We start from the raw sequence: 26569 nt of genomic DNA on the forward strand, positions 1-26569 counted from the left end.
TAGGGCAACCACTGGGTCACGGTTTCGACTTTTGCCACGAGAAACAGCTTCTTAAGTGATTATCTGACTTGTATTCAATGATGCTACGCTGACGGTATTATGCTGGAGGCTTACCAGTTTATCAGTGTCTAGAGTTGTGTAACAAGAGAAACACTCCCAGACATAGCAAGGCACGAGATCAAACTATTTACAAGCAGAAACTTTGAAATGACACAAACGTCTTTTGCTGTACATGGCGTGAGTGAGGATGTAAGAGCCTTACTTCTACAAATAATATTCCTATACGTGTAAGATAATTCCACGGATCCATTCTGCCGGTTAGTAATATACACGGTCCAGTCACATTAATGTGACCATCGCCAACGTTCGACGTCGACATACAGTAACCACCGACAGACGGCAGCTGGCAGCACTAGCAATGGCGGGCATATGAAGCGTGTCGGGGGGTGGGGGTCCTGCAGAAACGGAGCGATTTACCTGACGTCCGAAAAACGATTTCGGGCCGAGGGTGGAATAATTTCTGAAACGGCAAAGTCTGTAAACAGTTCGTTTGCCACCATGGCTAAAGTAGTGTACCGCGCATGGCAAAATGGCGCTATCCAAAACCGGCGCCGAGGTAACTGTTGCGCATCATGGGCCGTAGATGACAGGTATGAAAGACGGCTGCGGAGATGTGTACGTACGAAGAGACGTGCAACTCTTGAGCAACTGACCGCCTAGATGAGCGAAGGGCTACCAACAGTGTCTCCTCAACGACCGTTCAACAAATGTACAGACCTCCGCCTCGTGGGGCTGGGCGGCCACCCCTCACTACAGAGGTCAGACAGCGTATGCTGAGCAGACTGACAAAATAGGACAGGCGGCGAACTGTGGCGGAACTAACACCAGAGTTTAATGCTTGACAAAGTATAAGTGTGTCTCAACACAAAGTGCACCGAACACTCGTAACGATGGGCCTCCACAGCCTACGACCCAGGCATCTGCCCGTGTTAACACACGATATCGGCAACTACAACTGAAACTGGCACTTAACCATCGGCAATGGACATTGGCGCTATAGCAGAGCGTTGCATGATGTGATGAGTCCCGATACATTCTTCATCATGTGCGAATCCGTCGTTCACCAGGGGAACAGCTCCTCGACATCTGTATTGCGGGACGGGGACAAGCTAGCAGCGGCTCCATTATGCACTGCGAAACATTCACGTGGGCATCCATGAGTCCAGTGGAGTTGATGCAAGGCACCATGATGACCAAGGAGTAAAGTATCCTGCTTTCAGACCACGTACAACCCTTTCTGACGATCATGCTCCCCGATAGCAGTGGCATTTTTCAGCAAGATAAAGCGGCATGTCACAAGGCCACGAGTGTGATGGGGTGGCGAGTTCCAGTTGATGTGCTGGACCCCAACATGCCAGATCTGAGCCCGATCGAACACATCTGGAATGTGAGTGAACGTGGCGTCAGAGCTCATCGCTCCCCTCCCTGGAATTTACCGGAATGAGGTGACTTGTGTGTTCAGATGTGGAGCCCACTCCTTCCAGCGACCTCCAAGGCATCACTGCTTCCAGCCCACGACATGTTGGCTCTGTTATCCGTGCCAGAGATAGATATATCGGCTATTAGGTAGGTGGCCATAAATTTCTGGCTGATTAGTGTATACATATTACCACCCTTCACAACGCCTCTATGTGATAACAAATCTTGTCGAAGTTAAACAAAAGGAAACTGCTAGGCGAAGTTTTGCCTTTGTTTCAGGCGTAAGACTATGTTTCTCAAATAGGTCATTTTTATGCCATGAATTGTACAGAACATGAGGAAGTGTTAACGGAATTTTTAAAAGCAGCGATTGTCTCATCATTTTCATAATAGAGGCAGTTGAAGATCTAGTTGGGTTAATATAGATCTAAAGAGTTCTTATTTCTTATGGGGAAGTAAGACTACCGTGGCATGCTGGGTAGCACCGCAACTGTAGTGTATGACTGTAGTGGTTATGGCAAATTGCACGATACACTATCGCGACACATTTTTTATTTTTATTTTGTTAGCAGATGTACTCGTTTGAAAAGAGAAGCCCCCCCCCCCCCTCTCCCCTGCCACATACATGAGGCACAGTGAGGCTCTGGCCAGATTGCCATACTGTCAAACATGAAATCATGCAGTTTCAGTGTTCACGTAAGCCATGTCTACTTCACAGTGTTGCATTTTATTGTCATATTACTGATAAAGAAGTATTCCTTTACCACACTGAGAAGCACATCTACTTTATGATTTACCCGAGCACAATATTTCACACTAAGTAACACGATTGTGTCATCTGCGAACAGTAGATCTGAGCACTGTAGCTAATGTCATTAAGAAACAGGTAAGGCCATAGCGCGGTTTCCTGAGCCACGCATTGTTGGAGTTTCAGGAGCAATGCCTCTCCAAACAGGCAATGGAATGAATAAATGACATTTAAGTGACCGGCAGAGCTGTTCTAACTCGTTGTCGAACATACTGATCAACTGTTTTAAATCTTCATCTTTTGTTTTTGCGCGTAATGCTCTACCAGTTGAGGAATCGAAGTTTCTTAGCGACCCAACTCAGAGGTTCAAACGAGCCGTAATTCTCCTAGTCCTCCAAACCCCACAGAAGTTCCCTTGAATACGTAACTGGATCAGCACTCCTTGTAATAAAGGAGTCGGCGAAGAACGGCTTACTCGACGTCAAGGAGCTGTTTACACGACTAGTCATTCACGCTTAAGCATAATGTTTGTTATAATAAATCTTTGACAGACTAAAGCCAAAAGCAGTGTTGGGAATATGGACACATACTGACAAAGTTGATCTTCGGAGCGCATTTTTGGCTGCAAAAGGCACGTAATAGTATTAATAGCATACATTCCGCTGTAGACTGAAAGGTCTTTTCTGGTAACGTCCTCTTTCGTTTGCTGCAGGCATTCTAAGGCTTCCTCAGCACCACCTATCGGCCACATTCGGACCTTAGGCTATCTTATCTTCCACTGCAACGAGAGCCACACGAGCCGTCTGTTTACATACAACGCAAATTTTATTACATGCTTATTTTGAATTGAATTCCAAGTTTAATGTGACATTTGGGAAGTAGCCTTGGAGACATCAGCGCCAATTCCGAAAATTCGAAAGAGCTAGGGTTACTTAGCTGGTAATCCGATGCGTAGGTTCAGTACAAATTGGGTTTACATAGCTAATCGCGCATGCAAACGGCCTATACATCGCGCCATTACAGCAAGTGACCAACTCCAGCAGGCCAATGATAAGTATTCGGGCCAAAAATAATCTGTATGGTCCATAAATACACGTAACGCCTCCAGCAGCTCCAGCAAAGCTCTACGTTGCTCTCTTTCATGGTCTAATACGTAAGACACGCTTAAAGATCGTGAACGGATTTAGTTGTTTAAATTTGGATCGGTCATGTGTAAGTGACGCTAACAGACATAAATTTCAGTAATCATACAGTGGACTCTGCACGTGACCTGTAGTTAATCCTTGAACGATTACTACAGAGAGCGTACTAAACCCTCTGCAGAATATTCACAGGTTTCCATGGATGTAACGTAATACATCTTTCCCCTTTCAGTACATGCGATCTAAGCATATACATTAAGCTCCTTTAGTGCTCGCTCGCTCTATCTCCCTCCCCCCGTCTACCCCCCCTCCCCTCCGACTACCCCCCCCCCCTCTCTCTCTCTCTCTCTCTCTCTCTCTCTCGTCCGCAGCTAGCTTGCTGCTTCTGAATCACGGGGTTGGGGATTTTCTCTGCTCGGGGACTGGTTGTTTGTGTTGTCCTCATCATTTCATCTTTATCATCATCATAATTAGTGGCAGTGGCTCGACTGGACTGCGTAAAAAATTTGACTGTGTAAAAACTGGGACTTTGTACGGGCGCTGATGACCGCGCAGCTGAGCGCCTCACAAACCAAACATCATCTCTCTCTTTCGGGAGCGCAAGGTTGGCGAATTTCGTTACTTCTCTCTAAATCACGCGACAACACTGTCGCGGAATTCACTTACAATATGAGGTCAAAGCCATGCAACGCAGGAACTTTCCAAGCAATCTATGTATTTGTCAGTCAACCAACACTTGCCTTCGTCGGTAAAAGTAAACTATTTCTCCATCCCTTCAAGAAAGTTGTTTGTCAGATTCATTGCACATAGCCACAGCTAACTGTAACCAAAATTTACAAATTTAGCAGTAAGCGGATATCATACTGATACAACCGTTTGCGTAGAGTACCTTTAAAGAATGTGTGTGTAGCTTAGATCCATTCTTTACAGTACGAGAAGACCAGTCCAGGTCATAACGTGGAACGGAAGTACATTCTCATGAAAACAGTTATGTAGATGACTTGCCATTAGTAACTTTTCCAGATAAATTACAGACTCTAAATGTAACTTATTTGCAGGACTGTAATTATAGTCAATTGGAAACAAGGCAAATCCGGCAATTTCTCAATTTACATCACCGTTCTTTTCTTTACATACCTCCAGTGTTTGGGGTAAATCTAGTAGTTTATCTTAATTTGTTTTGATTATCCTCAAATGGCAAACACGCTAGGGATTGAGAATGCTCCTCGAAATAGTTTCGTTTGCACCTTTTCTTTTTTAAATGTATGCATGGCTGTCAGTCATTTCAAATGTTTGTAACAACTTGATTTGTGCACAGAAAATAGCTGCCACGTGTCTATCATTTCCAAACAATCGCATTTACAGACTTCACATAAAAAGTAGAATTTTTCTCCGTAAACACCTATTGCCAGTAACCATAAAAACGCCCGTCCACCTTAGTCCGGAATGCCCAAATACTCAGTACTCATGTGCATCTACACACATCAAAAAACGTGTGGCATCACCCCGGTTCCCAGAACTCCTGAAGATAGACGTTGATTGTGGATATTGTATCACAGGCACAGTCCCTTTGACTGTTCAGAGACGTCACTAAACCCGCCCAAAGATGTAAACAACCATGCTTGAGCAGCGCCTATTAGACGGAGGGGGTCCAACAGCCGATCAGTTCCAGTCATTCCACCAGGAAGGAGGTACACGGCTCGTGTTGTCTGTAGTTCAACCATGCCTAGACGGTCAATACCGCGGTTAGATCGCGTCCGCATTGTTACTTTGTGCCAGGAAGGCGTCTCGGAGTGAACCAAAGCGATGTTGTTCGGACATGGAGGAGACACAGAGAGACAGGAACTGTCGATGACACGCCTCACTCAGGCCGCCCGAGGGCTACCACTGCAAGACCGTGACCTACGGATTATAGCTAGGAGGAACCCTGACAGCAAGAGCACCATGTAGAATAATGCTTTTCGTGCAGCCACAGGACACTTCCGACGTCCTTGGCGATGTTCATCTTTGCAACCACGACACCATGCAGCGAGGTACAGATGGGCTCAACAACACGCCGAAGGGACCGCTCAGGATTGGCATCACGTTCTCTTCACAGATGAGTGTCGCATATGTCTTCAACCAGGTCAGGATGAACGCCTTAGACACGCTGTCCAGCGAGTGCAGCAAGGTGGAGGTTCCCTGCTGTTTTGGGGTGGCACTATGTCAAGCCGACGTACGCCGCTGGTGGTCATGGAAGGCGCCGTAACGGCTGTGCGGTACGTGAATGCCATCGTCCAACCCATAGTGCAACCATATCGGCAGCATACTGGCGAGTCATTGTCTTCATGGACGACAATTCGCACCTACATCGTGCACATATTGTGAATGACTTCCTTCAGGATAACGACATTGCTCGACTAGAGTGGACAGCATGTTCTCCAGACATGAACCCTATCGAACATGCCTGGGATAGATTGAAAAGGGCTGTTTACGGACTACATGACCCACCAACCCCTCTGAGGGATCAACGCCGAATCGCCGTTGAGGAGTGAGACAATCTGGACCAACAGTGCCTTGACGAACTTGTGGATATAAGGCCACGACGAATATAGGCATGCATCAATGCAAGAGGACGTGCTACTGGGTATTAGAAGTACCGGTGTGTACAGCAATCTGGGCCACCACTTCTGAAGGTCTCGCTGTATGGTGGTACAACATGCAATGTGTGGTTTTTGTGGTGTCACCGCCAGACACCACACTTGCTAGGTGGTAGCCTTTAAATCGGCCGCGGTCCGGTAGTATACGTCGGACCCGCGTGTCGGCACTATCAGTGATTGCAGACCGAGCGCCGCCACACGGCAGGTCTAGAGAGACTTCCTAGCACTCGCCCCAGTTGTACAGCCGACTTTGCTAGCGATGGTTCACTGACAAAATACGCTCTCATTTTCCGAGACGATAGTTAGCATAGCCTTCAGCTACGTCATTTGCTACGACCTAGCAAGGCGCCATTACCAGTTACTATTGATGTTGTAAAACATGTAACGTCAAGAGCGATGTTCACCAATTATGGATTAAAGTTAAGTATTCCACAGCTACGTCCTTTTTTTGCTAGTCTAACTTCCTTGTCCTGTTTCAGACCTCACGCCAGCCAACGTGAGCTAAAACGCGTGCCTTTCGGCTTCCTCTCATAGTGGGTTGGCTGTCTTGCCAATCCACAACAGTTTTCATTAGCAATAAAAAAGGCGGAAATGATGTTGATGTTTATCTCTATTCCAATTTTCTGTAAAGTTCCGAAACTCTCGGAACCGAGATGATGTAAAACTTTTTTTGATGTGTGAGTGATCAGCGTCTATCTTCGTTGCTGACGATCAGACAATTTCCTTGTGTTCATTCGATTATTAGCAATTATTCCTCTCTCTCTCTCTCTCTCTCTCTCTCTCTCTCTCTCTCTCTCTCTCTCTCTCTCGACATTTAATTAAACAACCTCAAGGACACGGCCATTTTACTGACAAGTGATGAGACAGGTAGTTTATAATTGTAGGAGTATATGACAACAAATGCAGACCAAATGAAACACGCTTACAGTAAAGGTTGCACCAATATACAGTGTAAACCAACCCCCATCCCCCTGTGCTGCGACTTCAACGTAGGCGTGTATACTAGCATGCAAACGGTCGTAAAGATGCTGAACGACATCCGGCGATAGAGTGTCCCAAGCACCTTGCATCTTTTGTTCGATTCGGCAATGGTCCTTGCTGCCTCTGGAGAACGAGTAAGTTCCTGCTTCAGTGTGTCCCTTACGTGTTCAGTTGGTGAGAGATCTGGTGATCTTAGTGGCCAGAGCAGCTGTACACCACGAATAGCACTTTGCGTCGCCGCACCCATATGTGAACGTGCGTTGTCCTGTTGATAAAGCACATCACCATCCTGTCAAAGAAATGGCAGTAGCACGAGGATAACAACTTGTGAAATGTAATGGGCACTTGTTACTTCACTCCGCAGAAACGCCAAATGTGATCGCGAGTTGTAACTGAGGGCTTTTTCACGACTCCAGAATAGCCGTGCTTGGCGATGTCTTGGTAATGTGGCCAGAGCCACACGTGATCTCACAAGTATTGCTGCAAGCAGGCGGTTCCCAGTGGCTCTTGGTGACAGATCAGTTACAACAAGTGCCCGGATTTCTTTCTCCGATGGTGTTCGGTCGGCTACTGCTGTTCTCAAAATGCTTCGACCTTGAAGAGTGTACTCTCTGGGCGTGAATAACCTGGTCTATCGATGTGGGAATGTTCCACAGAGCACTGCTGAAAGAAGCGACACACCACCGATACATTGTGCCCAACATGTGCAGCAACCCGTCGATATGTCCATAGCCGGCCGCTGAGGCGGAGCGGTTCTGGGCGCTTCCGTCTGGAACCGCGTTGCTGCAACGGTCGCAGGTTCGAATCCTGCCTCGGGCATGGATGTGTGTGGTGTCCTTAGGTTAGTTAGGTTTAAGTAGTGCCAAGTCTAGGGGACTGGTGACCTCACATGTTAAGTCCCATAGTGCTCAGAGCCATTTGAACCATATATATCTTCCCGCAGGCCCCTAATATGACCCCGCTCAAACGGCTGAAATTGCTTAATAGGAGCACGTACTCGTCGTCGGGGCATGATTGTACCATAGAATGAATGTTGCACAATACTTTTCACCTCGATACTCAGCACAGTTACTGCCTGCAGACAGAGGGCGCACAGACAAGCCTCCAAAGCGCCACCTGATGGGCGATAACTGTGACAAATGAATCACAACACTACGGCCCCTCAGTATGCACATAGTATACCCTGGTGGCATCGAACACAGTTATTGAGGGTCTTGCATTTTTGCCGGCACCGTATATCCCGCAAGACATCTTACCTGAGTGGCTGCGTGTACTTCGTGCACCACTGAGCAGGATTCGAAGCAGAATTTAAACAAAAACCTCCATCTATTTTTATACAGTCACTTGTTTGGTGAACTGAAGCGCTTTTTCAGTAACACCATAACAGTTTTAAGTGCACGCCAGAGTCTCTATGTCGTTATATCAGACAGAGACGGAAGTTTTTGCTTAAATTTTACTTAAAAACCTGCTCTCTTGCTAAAGACTGCATGTGCCGCCTTTGGATTTTCTTGGCGCAGCCCCGCTCACCGAGGGTTTAAATTGGTACGCAAAGCGATCTCTCGTTTCAATCGTGCCTCGAAAATGAATGGGTGTTTGCCTGTCGAAGGCGTTACCCGCCTGCATTTCCGTTGTTGTTTCAATAGTTGAACAGTTGTTTCCAAGAGATGCACATCAGTGTACTCACGAGCACAATGTTGTTCGAAGAGCCGGAGTGGCCGAGCGGTTCTAGGCGCTACAGTCTGGAATCGCACGACCGCTACGGTCGCAGGTTCGAATCCTGCCTCGGGCATGGATGTGTGTGATGTCATTAGGCTAGTTAGGTTTAAGTAGTTCTAAGTTCTAGGGGACTGATGACCTCAGAAGTCCCATAGCGCTCAGAGCCATTTTTGTTATGCGAAGAATCCCGGCGCGTACTAGACGGTACTCCGTTCTGATGAAGTACATTTCGATTCAATGACATATACACGACATGCTTTGTGTGTACCCAGTGCTAATCAACACATGAGGTCTGACGTGCTCTATGGCCAAGCTCACTGACACTTAAGAAGGTCCACAGGGTGCTTAACTTGCCTATCACAGCACTGTTGACGTGGGTTTTCAGCGCGAAACTTGCCTAACCGCGACCAACTACGATAATTTTTAAGATTAACAATGGGAAACGTAAGTCAGACGCCGAACACCATTATTTTCGAAAAATATGCCCAGCGTTTTCCAACGCTGCCAGCCTCGGCGAAGACAGTTCACGCAGCCACATCTCCGTGCGCCGTCACTGCTGCGTCAGCTTAGCCTGTCTTTACAATAGCCGAAATAGCTGAAATAAAGCACGGCTGCTGTAGCAGATCCACCTGCCGTTCACGTCACTTCTTCAGACAAGACAGATTCCGCAGCTGCCAGAGATGCACTGTACTCCTTGGGTCACGCGCAGTCTTTCTTTTCTTCAAGTTCGTAAAGTCAAACCTGTCACACAGGCGCTCCTTAGAGCAAGAGGGCAGTTCCTCGAGTTGATTAGTTTCGAATCTGTGGTAAACTATTACAATAATCGTCGTTTTTAAAAGGCTCATATTAGTCAACGACGATTACCGGAGAAATCGAACGTAACACACAAATGATGACCGAAGATAAGGCTGTCGCTGCAGATAAACCAGTGTGGGCAAAGCCAGTAGCACATCAACAAAATAAGGTGCCCTGGACAGTTAATGGCAAGAGCGTATAAAAAAATCTCGTTAACACTTCCTTATGATCTGAACAATTAATAGCATAGATATGGTCTATTTTCCTATGTCGGCTCAGATAGAAATTGTGTCACGAAATAACTCGACAGATCGAAAAGCTAGTTCTTTCAGATTCCAACAGCCCAGAAATGGTTGAGACACAGGGTCTTGAGTCTGAAACATCGGCAAAACTTCGCCTAGCGGTTTCCTTTTCTTTAAGTTCGGCAAGATGTTTTATCACAGAGACGTTATGAGAGGTAGGAATACTTAGGAAACTCTGATCAGTTATAAGGCACGAAAAACGTGGAAGGCAATTTCACTGTACTTTTGGAGCATAGCAAATGAAATGAAATCACTATAAATTTATGAATCCTCAAAATTCGTTTTCTTTTTATTTTCTTTAATTTGAAGCCATTTGTATCTGCGTTTATCCTCAAGGAGCCTTCTGTGTACTAAAATTATCAAGAGAAACTATTTCGTATGATTTGACGATCAGCAGCTGTACGAAATATTATCCCAAATTATTCGCTGAATGCAAGTTTCATGACACCAGTTACAGTCTGTACATAAGTATTACCCAACTGCTATGTGCTATAAACCCTCTCTTCCTCAGCAGGTAATCTGAAACAGCCTATTGTTCTGTTAAAGTTAAAAATAGCGTAAAAGCCATCTCGCTGCAATGTCTTGTGCGTCAACATTAATTTCGCTAGTGCCACAACAAAAACACTGGTGTGGTTTTCTATGAGAGATGAGGCGAGATGCTGACTCATTGATTACTGCATTGAAACTTCCTGGCAGATTAAAACTGTGTGCCGGACCGAGACTCGAACTCGAGACCTTTGCCGAGTTCGAGTCTCGGTCCGGCACACAGTTTTAATCTGCCAGGAAGTTTTATATCAGCGCACACTTCATTCTGATTACTGCATTGTTTCAATGAATCTTTGTAAGCAAATATAGGAATGAATCTTCTTTTTGAAAAAAGAAAAAAAAATCCTTGTCATCGTCACAAGAAGTGACGCACCGTCTATTCTAACATCGTTAAAAGAAGGCAGAGAAAGCAAAGTTTCCCACTGAACTCACAGTCTCAAGATGAAAGGAGTTTTCCCGGAAACGTAGTAAACTTTAAACGCGCGGTTGAAGGAACAGTAACTGTTCCTTGACATCTCTAAATCGATAGATGAATTGGCGAGTATCTTCTTAAAAGGCGCCAATGCTGAGCTGTTTCTTTACCCCACTATTTCCAATTATCTCGCTGTTCATGAACTTTATACCCTTACTGCAGGCAAATTTTCACATGTCACAAGTGGGTAATACAACCATACCCACTGCAGCTGACTTCGCATTCAGCGAATAACTTGGAATACTATTTCCTTCAACTGCTAATCGTCAAATCATATGTAAGTATCATAAGCTGAGACGAGGCGTACGACAATATAAATGGTCTCAATTCTTTGCAATATTATAATTTTCCCTGAACGGGAATTAAGCAATGTTGCGAGCTTAAAGGGAGACGTTCATAAGACTACGATATAGGAAAGGGAACACTGGGCATATGGGGTTCTGATATGCCTGGGCAGCGTGCACGGACAACTGAAGGAATCGAGACCATTTACAAGGTCCAGCCACACTGTTGTGACCACCGGTCAGAAACCTGAATAACCACCTTTTGCAGCGCGCACAGGCAGGAACAGAGTCGGTGAGGTTCTGGAAGGTACCGACAGGCATGTGGAGCCATCCTGACTCCAGTGCCAGGCCAGCTACGCTACGTTTTCTCGGCTGAGGATCCATGGCGCGTACAACCCGATCGAGGTGGTCCCAAAGATCCTATATTGGGTTTAAATCCGGAAAGTTTGTTGGCCAGGGGAATACGATAAACTCATCCTGGTGCTCTTCCAACCGTGCACGTACACTGCTTGTGGTGACACGTTGCATTGTCCTGCTGGCAGATAACATCGCACCGAGAAGATAACAAATTGCATGTAGGGGTGGACATGGTCGCCAAGAATAGATGCAAACTTGTGTTGATTCATTTTGCCTTCGAGAACGACGGTATCACCCAAGGAATGCCACAAAAACATTCTCGAGACCGTAAAGCTCCCTCCTGCGGCCCGGATCCTTCCGACGATGGTAGCAGGGCCGTACAAAGATACGGTCATCTGACCGATGGAGCGTAAAACGTGATTCATCTGAAAAGGCCACGTGTTACCAGTCAGTGGACGTCCAGTTGCGCTATTGGTGTGCAAATTCCTGGCTTCGTCGATGATGAACAGCAGTTAGCATGGGTACCTGAACCAGGCGACTGCTGCCGAGCTCCATATGCATCAACGTTCGCTGAACAGTCGTGTTGATGAGACACTGGTGGCAGTACCTTAGTTCATCTTCGCAGTCAGTTGTTGAACAGTTACACATCTGTTCACCCGCACACATTTCCACAGCCGTCGCTCACCCCTGTCATCTATGGCCCATGGTGAACCACAGTTGCCTCGATACTGGATTTGGATAGTACCATTTTGCCATGCACAGTGCATTTTAACCACAATGGCACACGAACAGTTTGCAAACTTAGCCGTTTAGGTAATGCTTCCAGCCTTCATCTAAAAGCCAATGACCATGTACTTTTTGGCGTAGGTAAATCACTCTGTTTCTGCATTATGATAACGACTGCACGGTTTTTCTCGTCTCCCCCGACACACTACACATACCCTCCACTGCTAGTGCTGCCAGCTCTGTCTTCTGTCAGTGGTTATTGTACGTTGACGTCGAACACTGGCGCGGTTCACACACCGTCAGGTGGCTTGCGGGGTATGGATGTAGAATGTGACTGGACCGTGAACATCGTTGTATGCTCCGCCTCGACTTACGAGACATACCCTAGGTGATCAATAGTATCCGGACAGCCACCACGAAAACATACATTTTTCATATTAGGTGCATTCTGCTGCCACACCTACTCAAAATCAGCGACCTCAGTAGTCATTAGACATCGTGAGAGAGCAGAATGGGGCGCTCCGCGGAACTCAGGTGACTGGGTGTCACTTGTTTCAGACGTCTGTATGCGAGATTTCCACACTCCTAAACATTCCTAGGTCCACTGTTTCTGATGTGTTAGTGAAGTGGAAACGTGCAGGGACACTTGCAGCACAGAAGCGTACAGGCCGACCTCGTCTGTTGACTGACATAGACCGCCGACAGTTGAAGGCGTTCGTAATGTGTAATAGGCAGACATCTATCCAGACCATCACGTAGGAATTCCAAACTGCAAGTACTATGACAGTTAGGCTGGAGGTGAGAAAACTTGGATTTCATGGTCGAGCAGCTGCTCATAAGCCACACATCACGCCGGTAAATGCCAAACGAAGCCTCTCTTGGTGCAAGGGGCGTAAATATTGGAAGATTGAACAGTGTACGAGTCACGGTGTACAATGTGGCGATCCGATGGCAGAGTGTGGGTATGGCGAATGACTGGTTAACGTCATCTGCCAGCGTGTGTGGTGCCAACAGTAAAATTCGGAAGTGGTGGTGTCATAGTGTGATCGTGTTTTTCATGGAGAGAGCTTGCACCCCTTGTTGTTTTACGTGGCACTATCACAGCACTGGCCTAATTGATGTTTTAAGCGCCTTCTTGCTTCCCACTGTTGATGAGCAAATTCGGGGATGTTGATTGCATCTTTCAACACGATCGATCACCTATTCATAATGCACCGCCTGTGGTGGAGTGGTTACATGACAATAACATCCCTGTAATGGACTGGCCTGCACAGAGTCCTGACCTGAATCCTATAGAACACCTTTGGGATGTTTTGGAACGCCGACTTCGTGCCATGTCTCACCGACCGACATTGATACCTCTCCTCAGTGCAGCACTCCATGAAGAATGGGCTGCCATTCCCCAAAAACCTTCCAGCACCCGATTGAACGTATGCCTGCGAGAGTGGAAGCTGTCATCAAGGCTAAGGGTGTGCCAACACCATATTGAATTCCAGCACTAACGATGGAGTCATTTTCAGCCAGGTTTCCGGATACTTTCGATCGCATAGTGTACATATGATTTCACAATCAGCAGCTGTATGAAATATTCCGAATGGTAGGCTGAATCAGGATTTCAGAACATCAGCTGCAATGAGTAAGATGTATCAGCCAGTTTGTGACATGAAAATTTAGCTCCCGTAAGAGCAATATTTATGAACTACGAGATACTAGAAATAGTGGGGTAAAGAAGCTGCTCAGCGTTGACATCTTTTAAGTAGATACTGCAGTTCCTTTATTGATTTACAGATATCGTGGAACACTTACTATTCCTTCAACCTCACATTTAAAGTTTACTGTGTTTCCGTGAAAATTGTTTTCATTTTGCACTGAGAGTTTAGCGGAGAACTTTACTTCTGCCTTCTTCTAACGAGGTTAGAATAAGCGCTGCACCACTTCTTGTGACAAAGATAATGGGGTTTTTCGTCAAAGTAGAATCGTTCGTGTATGTTTGCAGCGATTCACTGAAACTATTCAGGTCCTGAATCGAAATCACTGAGTCAGCATCTGCATCATCTCTCACTGAAAACAACACATGCATTTTTATTGCGGCAATAACTAAATTAATGTTGACTCATAAGTGATTGCAATAAGGTGATTTTTACGCTCTTTTTGATATTAGCAAAACCATAGGCTCTTTCAGATTACTTAATGAGAAGAGACGCTTTGTAGGGTGCCAAATGTCACAGTAAATTTCTGATACACTGAAGCCACAGGACAGACGTCTGGTGTCAACAAGGTTGGCGAAAGCTGTCATATTCATCGTGAGGTTGAAACGCACTGTTGTGTCCGTGTTTGCTTAAAAATTATATATTTACAGATAGCAAGGAGAAAATTTCCTGTTATTTTATATAAAGCAAATAAAAAACCCAGTGGTGAAGCTGTAACGTAAGCTAATCATGTATGTGCAGAAACGAAGAAAAAATTGTATTTGCTCAAGGTAGAACCTATCAAAAATTAGGACTGCCGTTTAGATGTGTGCTAATCACCATAGTCACAGTTTTAGCGAGTGGTAACCTACCTATCTGACATTTTGAAAATGTTAAGCTCTTGATACGTGCTTGGGCAGGCGTTACCTTTGTTGCTCGCACGACGTTGCGGAAACATCTCCCTTTTTTTTTTATCCGAAGAAAATGTTTGCTCGTTACCTTACAGAAAATACTGTAAACATTTCTATGCCATAATGTCGCTCCATCTCGTTTCCTGAACAGGAAAAACTCCATCTTCAATCTATATTTTTTGATCCATTGTTGAATAAACGATTTAATGTCTGTTGAAAGCGTCGCCATCCGCGACAAAGAATTAACTCACTTGTACAGAAAATCTGCTGTGAGTCTGTTGGGAAAAAGAGGATATTTGCAGGGTCTGATCTGGGAGAAAAACCACTGTAAAACTAAATCAGAAATGTCTGCACCAGGACTTCACGCAGGATTCACCTGACCGCGTGCCAACAGACCAGCTATTGCAAGTCTCCGGCTATCTCTCCGGAAAGTCCTTTGCTTACGCCAGATGACTATACTGCCGAAGCTCTGAATAAATTCGTTATTTTGAGGAAGCTGTGTTCATCTGACTGCGCGATTTCGGATACTTTTACCAAACACAAGAGTCTCTACTCATCCACATAAAAAAGAGCAAAAGACAAACCGCTGACAATGACAGTTTTAAACTATATTATGGGAAGCCGCAGTATATATACCCGTGAACTCTTAGAAACGCTTTAATGTTCCGAAGAGAAAATCCCCCTCGTGACACTCATACAGTTTGGGTTACAGTGTTCAAAGAAAGCAAGATCAGAATTTAACGCCTAACCAACAACGAGATCATTAAAATCGTGGGATACTAACTCAGATGGAGTACGAATGGACCAGGAAATCGGAGGTGTTATTTTCAAGGCAATGCCCCAACATTCGCCTGGCATGATTTAAGAAAACCTAACTCTGGATGTCCGGGTGAGGACTTGAACGCTGCTCCTCGCGAATGCGACTCTAGTAATTTAAGCAATTCTGTCATCACGCACACTCAACAGCGGTCCTGAAGCTGCACCAGACGAATTGATAGATCTCCAATTGAAGCTTTTCACGTGACGTATAATCCGTATACTATTTTCGTTACCTCTTCATCGAAGTTTAGTTCACGATGAAACATCCAACAACGGATACTAACAATTTACTAAAACAAAATGCCGAGCTGGAATACATGGGACGCCAGAGTTACAAGAAATCTTGTTTTAGGTTTTCTACATTAAAGTCATTACAGTTATAAATGATCGGTAATGGTCTGGCGGGAACTGGACGCAGTCACGCTTTACCCACATATAATCTGATAAAGGAAGAAAATCTCTCGAAATTATGTGATCTAATACTCAACAACACTGCGCCTACCTCCAGGGCGTGTGCTGACATTTATTTCGGTTCTCATAATAGAAAGTGAAATTTTGGCTTGTATAACTAACTTACTTCACATTTTATGCTCGACTGTGCTGTGAAATAGCTTCACGCTTCGCTTAGCGAGATTATGATTCGGTTAAGAAATTGCCAACTCATCTGGATTAACGAGAAAAAGTACAAACATCTGAACGAAACAACTACCAACTTCAGCTCCCTACCGCAACAATGGATTATGCTGAACACGGGAAAAATAGTATACTAATGTATAAGAGTACCGGTCTCTGTTTCCGTAAGGAAGTACTTGTACACTGAAGTATACTAAATAAGAAATACTACAGAACAATACCCATAATATAACTGGGCACACGGAATCTACTAACTGCGATGAAAAAAGTTTATTATTAATTAAAATGTTAGTAACGACGCTCAAATGTCGGCAGATACGAATTATCATTTTCCTTTCTTTTACTGCGGTACAACATAAAATTTACATAACACTATAAAACTGGCAGGTTTTCTAGGCATAAACAAAGGCATATCACATTGTTTACATCAGGGATGAACTTCCATCTAAAAAAGAAAGCAATAACCTATTAAACATAGCATTCAGAGTAAGTAAGGAGAAACAAGAGCGCATATATTACTGATACCTGCAATCTATCGATATAACTCACCACACATGATGCTGGTGTTACTGCCACGTCTGGTCCACACACCCTTCCAATGCAACGTCCACACAGGAGTGAGGCTCTTGGCACCAAACCTTCGTATTTTAGCCACATTGACAGTACAGCGAAGCAGAGAAAAAAAACTCTCACTTGTCGTCTGCTGGCTCCACCAAAGATATTAGTACGGCAGAGATTAATCTGTAGTGAACTTAAGGAGTAATAAACTCGCTGATCCACCATTGTTTCTCCTGATCAAAATTCTTTAAGTAGCGAAATACTGCCTGATCTTCATTTGACAGTTAAATGATTTCGAAAGAGTGCCATGCTATTCATTCATGTTGTTTTGTAGTTAGTAAAACTTTCTGGATTTCGACACAAATCACCATTCAAGGTGAAAACGAAATTATTATTCAATGTCGTCACACAGTACCTTAACTATCATCAACTTGCAAGAGAGGATGCTCGTATAATTTGCTACTGAAAGAACGTTTCGAACTGGTGGCTGCAAAGTAAAAAAAAAACTACTCCATTAAAGCACGTACTTCGTTGAAGAAAATTGGCTACAATACCGAGTTTTAATCACGCAATAAACACTATAAACCCGATGCGCTAACCGCATTAATGTCAGTTGCTTTCATATGCTGTATTTTCTATCAAAAATGGGTTTTGTTGTAATTGTGAAATTGATTTCTTCAATATAATATCTGGTTGCCCATCTTCTGGATTTTCTAAATGATACGCGTTTGTTAATGAGGAATTTTAATATCTAGCGCATAAGAAAGTAGCCGCAATCTGACACCTAACAACCTTCAAATGCAAACTTTGGCGGCGAAGCATATCTTTCTGCGTGAGTATTTTGGAGAAGCTGTTTAAAGAAAAAAAAACCTGAAAAGCGAAAACAAAGTTTCACATGGTGTGGTTAAAGGATACACATGTGAGGATTTCAGAATATTTGAGTTATTTCTTTTAACATATCAGCTGTTCTTCTGTGTTCATAGCAGCCAAAATGCCAAAGTCTAAAAGAGATAAAAAAGGTATGTCTTAGCCGGCTTGTCATTTTATTGATTTCGATTAAAGTAACGTCATGTTGTCACTTTTCTAAACTATAGTATGATTTTATGATACCAAGAGGTCCACTCGTCTAGTACTTCGCACTGAGGAAATTACCTGAAACGGACTAAACAAAATAAAGAGCCGTGTTACTACGAAGAGCACGTGTCTTGAATATTCTGATGGCTGTTCCTTATTTATAAATGTAGCAGTAGTCGTATGGCCGAAGGAAAAAGTGTTTTTAACTTACCACGATTTTTCTTATCATTGTTCGCCACCCCCTTTTTTTCTTCGTTCATATATTTTACGTTTTAGTGTATGTCCTTTTTGATAACATCCAACTTTATGCAGCACTTTCAATGTCCGAATGCAGAATATCGTCCTCATTCATTTACTTTTATAGCTGTTTTTACAGATCGTTTGTTGAGGTAATAGAGAATTATGTTACGGGCTATTCCCAACAGTGGCCAGTATGTGTCCTAAGTCAAAAGATTGAGTAGTCACTATGAAATGAGTAGGTATGATAATGATAGCAACAGTTCTGGTTAGAATATCACACGACACAAACAAATTTGTTGTTGAAGTAATACCAGTGGTAATTCCAGAACCATTTATATGTGTGTTACATTTCCTATGAATGTGGCACAACTTCTACACTCTTGGGCATGTTTTTGGGAAGATAATGATTTAAGTTTAATGCTGGTCTAGTTTACTGTTTTAAGTAGTAGTGTCATGAAGTTGTCATGTCTTTGACTGCTTGTCAAGTCCTCGAACTCTGGTCATCCCAGCTTAGACAGTCTTCTGTTTTCTTAAGTTACTTTGTGTGACTGGATGTATACTGGCCTTTGGTTTATGTCCCATTAATATGAAATTACAATGCCAAAAGACATTTTTTTGAACTCCAGAGTGGTTGCATTAGTATAGAATATTGTTTTGCTGTCTGTTAGTGTCAGGCATGGTAATGGACTTACAAACCAGAAGAAAAACTTCAATTGTTTCTTACAGGAATATCTTATGACTTTCTGCAGATGATCATGGCACTGACTTTAATAATATTGTTATCCACCGAAGTAGTCATGCGTGTTAAAACGCTGCTTCTGGGGCGGAGGTGCACTGGCTCTGAATCAAATCCATTCAACAGATTTGCGATGTGGGTCAGTGTGCCACCATCGTGGATGTATTTTTTTATGCAGTTACCCATGTTAGACTCTGTGTATACTGTGCTGGTACCTCAGTGACACGATTCGTAAACATTTAGAAAACTTTCACATGAATAACGCTCCATGCAGACAGTTGGGGTACACACATTCAGTTGTGGGGAGGGTAACAGGGTGGCGATATGAAGTGTATCCAACCACCTCTTAAATGAACTATGCCAAATCCATTAATAACCACATTGACCCATTGTAGATGCGGGACAAAGGCACAAGAAAAAGAATGATAATGTTGTTATCATCTTCATGTTAACAAGTCGGTACCATTTGTGCAGAATTTCATGTAAATGGTTTTATGTTGCAGTTTCATTGACGAAAACAACTAAAAAGGATCTGCAGTTTAAACAGCAGCTTGTTGATGAAATCAGAAGATGCATTGAAAACTATTCAAGAATATTTGTCTTTTCAGTACAAAATATGAGGAATGCCAAACTGAAGGACTTGCGCAGTGAATGGAGACACAGCAGGTAATTAAGTGTGTTCTGTATCAAGATGTATTGTTCTGTAGGTCTCATCAATTAGCGCTGAAAGTTTAAGTAAGCCTAATTGATTAGGGGTCAGCTGAAGTGTTCAGTGTAGACTATTGGTTAGACTCTGGGACATAATGATGTTGCGGCATCTGATATTGTGTATAGGTGGTGTATTCGAAATTTGGCGTCTGGGAAGAGAGCTTTTGGAGTGTTTTGTTTGATGTGGCTATCTTGTAGTAAATTTTGAGGTCTAGAAAGTTGTTTGTATCTTGTTATTTCTAAATTTATCTAGTAGAAGATGTTGTTTATTGTCTGATTGCCATGGATCTTACAGAAGTGTGATAGTCAGTATTGAAGGTATTTTAATTCTGTCTTTGTGACTGTGAGAAAATTTATTTTTGTCACTAAACAGGCTTTGCTTTATTGACATAAAACATTTGTAGTGGTGGTCTTTGTCTGATTTTGCTTAGTTCTGCAAAGTCTTTGCACACTTTCCTCTAGCGCAGAGGCCCTACAGACAAAAGCTCACTTGTATGATGTCAATTCTGGCTTCTCCCACTTTGATTTCTTACTTTACACCCTATATTTTGGTTATTATGGTCTGTCCACATCTGAGTTTGACTGAACATTTTTGGAACAATCTGTGTGAGCCGTGTGGGAAAGTCACCAAATCCTCATTGCGGTAGCTAGACCATGTGACGGTGTCATCAGGAACCCATACAGTAATAGCCCAGACACCACAGGGATCACACTAGTTATGCCTGAGTTGCCATATCACCATGCAGCTGTAGGTGTACATGCTAAGTCTGTTTGGGGGTACTGGTCATCACACCAGGTAGCCTTTGCGCTGGCTTGGTGGCACCCAAGAAGGGAGCTCTCATTCAGAGTAGGGGCTGCCATGGCGGATATTTTGCATCATAAAACAGCCAGAGTTATCAGTAGGTGGTCGCAAAAGCTTGGGAGTCTCCTGTGACAGACCACAATTTAGTGCTGATTATTATGACCCTAGGAGCTTTCCCATTAGCTAAACCATTTGAGGAAAGCAAAACCAATCAACTTGCAGCCAGTTTGTCCATTCAATTCCTGGTTTGCACCCAGATGGATGAAGGATCCTTTCTCTCCACTAAACCAAAGTTTATTGTGGAGAATGTTGAAAATGTCGTTGGTGTATTGTCTTCCTTTAGCAAGCTACAAAATGGTTATATCATAAGACGACCTATCCAGGTGACGTACCTGTTACAATCAAACCCTGTAAGAACCTCAGTGTCATATAGGGGTAAATTTTTAGTCACCTCTTAATATTGCAGACAGATGAACTACACAAACACTTGCAGAGATGAAGAATCCACTTGGTACATAATGTCTATCAAGGCCCGCCAGCCAACAAGGTATACACTGGTATATTCATCCTCACTTTTGAGGGGGATTTGGTTCCAGTAAAGCTAAAAATCGTGTGTTAACACTGTGATTTGAAGCCTCGTATTTCCCATCTGTGGTGCATGGTTTTAAATGCCAGCATGTTGAGTATATATCTTCCTGGTGTACATACAGTTTGATTGGTGGAGACATAGCTGGACACATCACGAGAATTCATCCTGTGTGCTACAACCGGCTTGTGTCAGTTGCAGGAATGACCACTCCACAATCCCTGAAGTGTGCCAACCAGCTCAAGGAATGCAAAATCGCGGAACTGAAGGTCATATATTTTGAAGTTGGGAAAATATGATGGTTTGTATTCAGTTTCAGTGAAACCTTCCTTGGCCATTACTGTGGTCAGGTAGTCAGTAAGTAGCACCTTCTGTATTTAATTCCTTAACATTGACATCCAGTAGGTGCATAATATAAACTTGGCTGTGGAGGCAATAGGCCCTCCCCTTAGATAATTTCTGTGGCACTGTCTTCGGGAACCACTCCTCCAGCATCTACCAGTGATAGAGCTCCCTCTTGGAAACACTTTCCCCGGGAATCCACAGATCAGATACCCAACGCAAGCCACAGGCCGAAGTCGCCCCAGACTATGGCTCTCGGGTTTGCCCACTCTTCTTCCATTCCTACACCCATAGTGAGTAAGTCCTCACAAGACTCTCGACTGCCGAAAGTTGTGAAAGAGAAGAGGAAGAAATTGCTGTGGAGACCTCCTAGTCATGAGATTACACATTCCAGGTTGTGTCGCAGTACAATGGATCTATGAATTACTACTTAATTTTTAAAGTTTGGCGTAATAGTTATCATTGGCCATTTAGCTACAGCCACCTTTCTTATGTCTGTCCCAGGGATTGTGAAAAACTGCAGATTTCCTGTTGATGCTCACCTCATCGCAGCCGTGCAGCTCATCGCTGGCCGCAGCTCCCTTGTTGGAAGACTCCAGCCTAGTCTTGGCCGCTTAGCAAAGCCAATACTTACAAATCCATGATTTCAATTATTTTTACCCAGCCGGCCGCTCAACAGTGTGTGTGTGTGTGTGTGTGTGTGTGTGTGTGTGTGTGTGTGTGTCAGAGAGAGAGAGAGAGAGAGAGAGGTCTTACCATTAAACAATCCAGCATCTGAATGTGATTCGCAGACTTCATCTGCTCTAGGTCTTCAGCCACATTCGGCCGGAAGATGTTTCCCCTTTGCAATTGAAAGTGAGCGTCTTAGTCCCAATACATACACCAGGCAAAAGTTCAATGTCCATTGAACACTGACTAGTTTCACCAACATGCTTAGCAAACTGCACAGTCTTTTCCTAAGTGCTAAGACTTGATTGCAGTATTTTGACCTACTGTTTGGCACAATCACATTTTATTTGGATGTTACTAACTCCAAATGAACTATCTTTTAACCGAGCTACTGACAATCTCATTGATTGGTCCCCCGACTCCCAACCAAACAACCTTAAAACGTTCAAAGTACTCTCAGCAGTGCACAAAACAGACTGTAATAGGGGAATGATGCTATTGGCTGGAGTGTCAAGTGCTACATTGCCTCTTGCTGCTGTGCATCTCCCCATCATCTGCCTTTACTTCTTCGTTGATTGTCCTCGGTGTCGACGTACTGCGTTGCTGCACTGGCTGAAAAATGAGGTTTGTTATTTGGGCACTGACTACTATAAATGATGTAGCTGACAGATACACAGTTGTGTTTTACAGTTCTTTACATTCACTGTGCACAACCTCCCATATTACAGCGGTATATGGCCAGTGCACTATTGTTTAACTTTCGATAAGCCTCATTAGTAGGTTGCAGGTGAACATCCACATACTGCTACAATAGTTTTCTGTTGAACATCTATGAGCAGTAAAAGCCTAACCACATGGCTTCTTGTAGAATAATAATGTACATATGGAACAGACACTGTCATTGTTTTAACACACAGCCTAATTGTGTTACACTTATTTAGGGATGCATTGTTGTTGATCTAACCAATACAGATTTCTTGTCTGGAACCTGGTCGTAGACTGACTGTCTAGGGTACAAAAATCGGGCCCTTATATATCCTCACAGTAATAGGCACTGAAACTAAACATTGTTCGAAGTTAAATTTACAGAAATTGCAATTAAAACTTAACTCATTAAATTAGCTGAATACATTGAAAAATTGATCTTTTTAACAGTTTCTCCTCCTGCAAGGGTTAAGCCGAATTATTTGTTTAAATCATGAAATTAACAGATATTGTTACACAAACAATACTTTGACAAAACTGGTAATTATTTTGGTATTAATTAACGTCTCGCTTTGCTAACATATTTTTAAATAGAGCCAAATAGATACTTTAAAACCTAGTTTACACGACGACATTGGGTTGCGCCATTCGTTGCATGGAGTGAGTTGCATGCATATGGTTTTATTTGACTGTAGACACAGCGAAATCAGTATACACTTCAGTTTCGTCATTTTGTGGGTTCCTGAGTCGTGTCTGAAATGAAAGTTTTGGCAGCTGCAAGTCGCATGAGTTGTGATGGAGTTAAAGCTTGTTGCGTGAACTCGCTGCATAATAAAACATTAAGAAACGTGTTTCGATTCATGACTGGATGAAGAAAAGATGTCAGCTTGGTTGTTCAGTATCCTTGCTGAAATAATTTATAACGGTAGATCCAAGAAGTTCTTTTAATTGTCTTAGAATGTCACCAGAACTGTTACCGTTTCTTCTAAATAGAGTTAATTATGCGATAAGGAATAAAGATATTGTAATGCATGAAGCACTGTCGCCAGAACTGAAATTATGTATCACATTGCATACATTACAATGGAGAACACTCGGCATGCTATAAGATGCGGTTTTAGTTGGTGATGCTTTTTTATTAACACCAATAACATTAACAGCAGTAATTATTCAAAGCAGGCCGCATTAAGAAGAGAATGGTTTGCAAACTACTCTCTTGATGATAGATCTGTACAGTGGCAATATTTCTAAATTCTAACATATGTGAATGGGGAGCACAGCAGCGACGTTTTAAATAGATGAATATATAATGAAGAATGCAGCTTCTTGAATTTGTATAGCCTTCCTTCCTGTCAACAATATTGCTTAACAAAGAGTTGGCCAACTCGAACGATGGGATTTTAGTCTTGTAGGTGGGAGCATTGCCACAGCTAGAATTACACTATTTTGTATTTTTCTTAATTAAGTTGTATATGTGCTCCTAACTCAATAAATTTTGCCCTGCAGCTCAGATATTGTCAAACCATCTATGTTATGATTGCACATGATGGTCTCAGCGGCAGCAATATGTTGCTTATTTTTGTTATCAGCATCACTGAAATCCCACAAACACCTATGCAAAGCATAGATATCTAAAAAGCAAACATTATTCTCCGCTCCCCACTTCATATTTCAATTTATCTACACTCTACGAACACACACGACCTCAAAACTCGTGCAACTAGTGTCGCCAAAGTTGGAACACGCCGAAAGTGTTTAGTTTCACCAACAAGCTGCGCAAACGCACTGTGCGCATTCGCAGTGGCCGGCAGTGCAGCTGCATGCAACCTAGTGTCATCATGTAAACTAGGCTTTAGATTACTAGTATTTCGTCTTCCAAATGTTTATGATTAGTACAGGATTTTGTATTTGTTTATATGTCAACAATAGAATTTAAGTTAGAAACAATCACTGATTTCACCCTATGAAAAAAGATGCTAACTACGTGTAGTCAAAATAAATTAGAAAATCAATTACATACATAAAACTAAGCACAAAATTAGATCTGGTGTTACAATATTGAAAAATGAGGGCCATCCTTCCTCTTTCATGAAAATACAAATTATAGTCATGTATGTTAATGGTAATTAATTCAAAAATGGAAAAATGAATTTTAAGGAGGCAGATGGCAAAACAAGAGAGGAAGTGAAAATATCCCAGCTTGCTTCATCAGAACAGGACAACAGTATTCGGTGAAGTGCACATGTAGATATTGCATTATTGTTGATTGTTTATGTTGTGGAGGAAAGTCAGTATCTGATTTTGATGTCATTATATGGTGGTAATTATATTGGACAAAGAACTCAGTCAGTGCAGATGCTCCATACGTGGGAGGAAGACTGTTCAGATGATGCCTTTTAGTGTGGAAGGGATGGCAGCTAATGAAGTGGAGGTACTGTTAGTGTTTTGTGTGTTTATGGATGGAGAGTTTTTACAGAACCATAGGGAGGCTAGAGGTCAGTGTCTAAGAATTTTTAATTCTAAGCAAAAGGAAACAGCACTGTGCTGCAGATTTATTTGTATATCCTCCCAGAAGAGGAGCAATTTTAGGTAAGGATATAGTTGGTCACATTTATAACATGATTTTTATAGTTGACATGGCATCAATATAGATGGTGCTTGATAGCAGCAAGACAATGGCCATAGAGGATGTTAACTTATTTGGAGGGGGAGAGGGCCCAAGAGCAACAAACAGGTATCTATGTGGTACAATATTTATGCCAGCATTTATCACAGCAACAGTTGGGTATGTTAGCTGGTGTCAATGCTACAGCCTGAACTGTCATCATTGGATCTCTTTCGTATTTACAGTGAAATGGCTGATTTTTATCTTTGACTTCTTAATCAGGTTGTGTATACATGCAGGACTCCTTCCTCTTTAATGTGCCTCATTCTTCTATCAATGGACATCTCTTGGTGTGACCATAGTAATGGGTTTGGGATGGAGAGGAGATCAGGGAAGTGATATGTCTTTGTTGAAGAAAATTAGTCGTGTAGTTAATAGATTAAAGATTTTGAATACAAAGAGATTAATTTTCTGTGAGAGCATAGTTATCAGCTACAGCAGACTATGCATAATGGCTAGTTTGTAGATTTTAAGAAGCATGGAGAAGGGGAGTGTGCGTGACATAGAAATGGGTTCAGGGGGGAACCTTTGGGATGAGCAGGGGGATTGGAATTTGTGGACATGACATGGCGTGTAGGTGGAAGATTCAGCTGGAAGTGACTGAGCCTTTGTGGCAGGTAATCACTCTTTTATCATGATGGTAGTGGAGCCTTTATCTGCAGGAAAGATAATCAAAATTGCATCTCTCTTTTAGGACTATTGATGGCTGCTCTTTCCTCTTTAGAGAGGTGTGTTTTATTGGGAAGGAACTTAATGAGGCTAGGTTGGAGCATCCCTTCTATCACACAATACTGTAACAGCAAATTCTGCACCAGGGTTTCAGTAGCTGATGATTCCACCCTGAAATGAAATCATACATCCCAGTTGCTTATCCCAGCACTTTGTCACATGGCTGATACCCCTTTGAGGAGCCAAGCTGCAAGACCTGGCCTTTAAATCCACACGTCACATCATATTTCAGACCTATCATGGGCCAGAGGCAGTGTCACCTGGAAGTGAAGGAAGTTGTTTCATATGTCAACTTCACTGCAACATTTGCACAGCAGGTGGACATGATTACCAATAGACTGTGTACCAGAATGGATGCTCTCTGCCAGGCTGTAGCCTAGAAGAAAGTTGGGTACCCATTGGAGGTAGTGCATGCCACTGAGCAAAACCTGCTTAGCTTTGGTGTTTGTTTCAATACCTGTGTCATTTCTATCTCCCTCCCTCTTTCCTCCACATCAGCTTCTCTGAATTTCATAGA

General features: G+C 43.1%; 2 protein-coding genes across 4 annotated transcripts in view; one reads left to right on the forward strand and one right to left on the reverse strand.

Annotated features, from left to right (window-relative positions):
* The window catches only part of LOC126261483 (glutamine--fructose-6-phosphate aminotransferase [isomerizing] 1-like), a 162073-nt gene extending 145135 nt beyond the window's left edge, over positions 1 to 16938 (reverse strand). For all 3 annotated transcript variants that reach the window (XM_049958548.1, XM_049958547.1, XM_049958545.1), the window contains exon 1: positions 16788 to 16938. In XM_049958548.1, coding sequence (XP_049814505.1) covers positions 16788 to 16794 — 7 coding nt within the window. In that variant the 5' untranslated portion in view covers positions 16795 to 16938. The remainder of the gene's footprint in view (positions 1 to 16787) is intronic.
* A 714-nt stretch (positions 16939 to 17652) lies between these two features.
* Positions 17653 to 26569, forward strand: part of LOC126261529 (mRNA turnover protein 4 homolog) — a 36652-nt gene continuing 27735 nt past the window's right edge. Inside the window, exons 1-2 of the mRNA XM_049958549.1 lie at positions 17653 to 17815; positions 19350 to 19512. Coding sequence (XP_049814506.1) covers positions 17788 to 17815; positions 19350 to 19512 — 191 coding nt within the window. The 5' untranslated portion in view covers positions 17653 to 17787. The remainder of the gene's footprint in view (positions 17816 to 19349; positions 19513 to 26569) is intronic.

The sequence above is a fragment of the Schistocerca nitens genome, chromosome 1 (assembly GCF_023898315.1).
Source record: "Schistocerca nitens isolate TAMUIC-IGC-003100 chromosome 1, iqSchNite1.1, whole genome shotgun sequence".
Lineage (NCBI taxonomy): Eukaryota > Metazoa > Arthropoda > Insecta > Orthoptera > Acrididae > Schistocerca > Schistocerca nitens.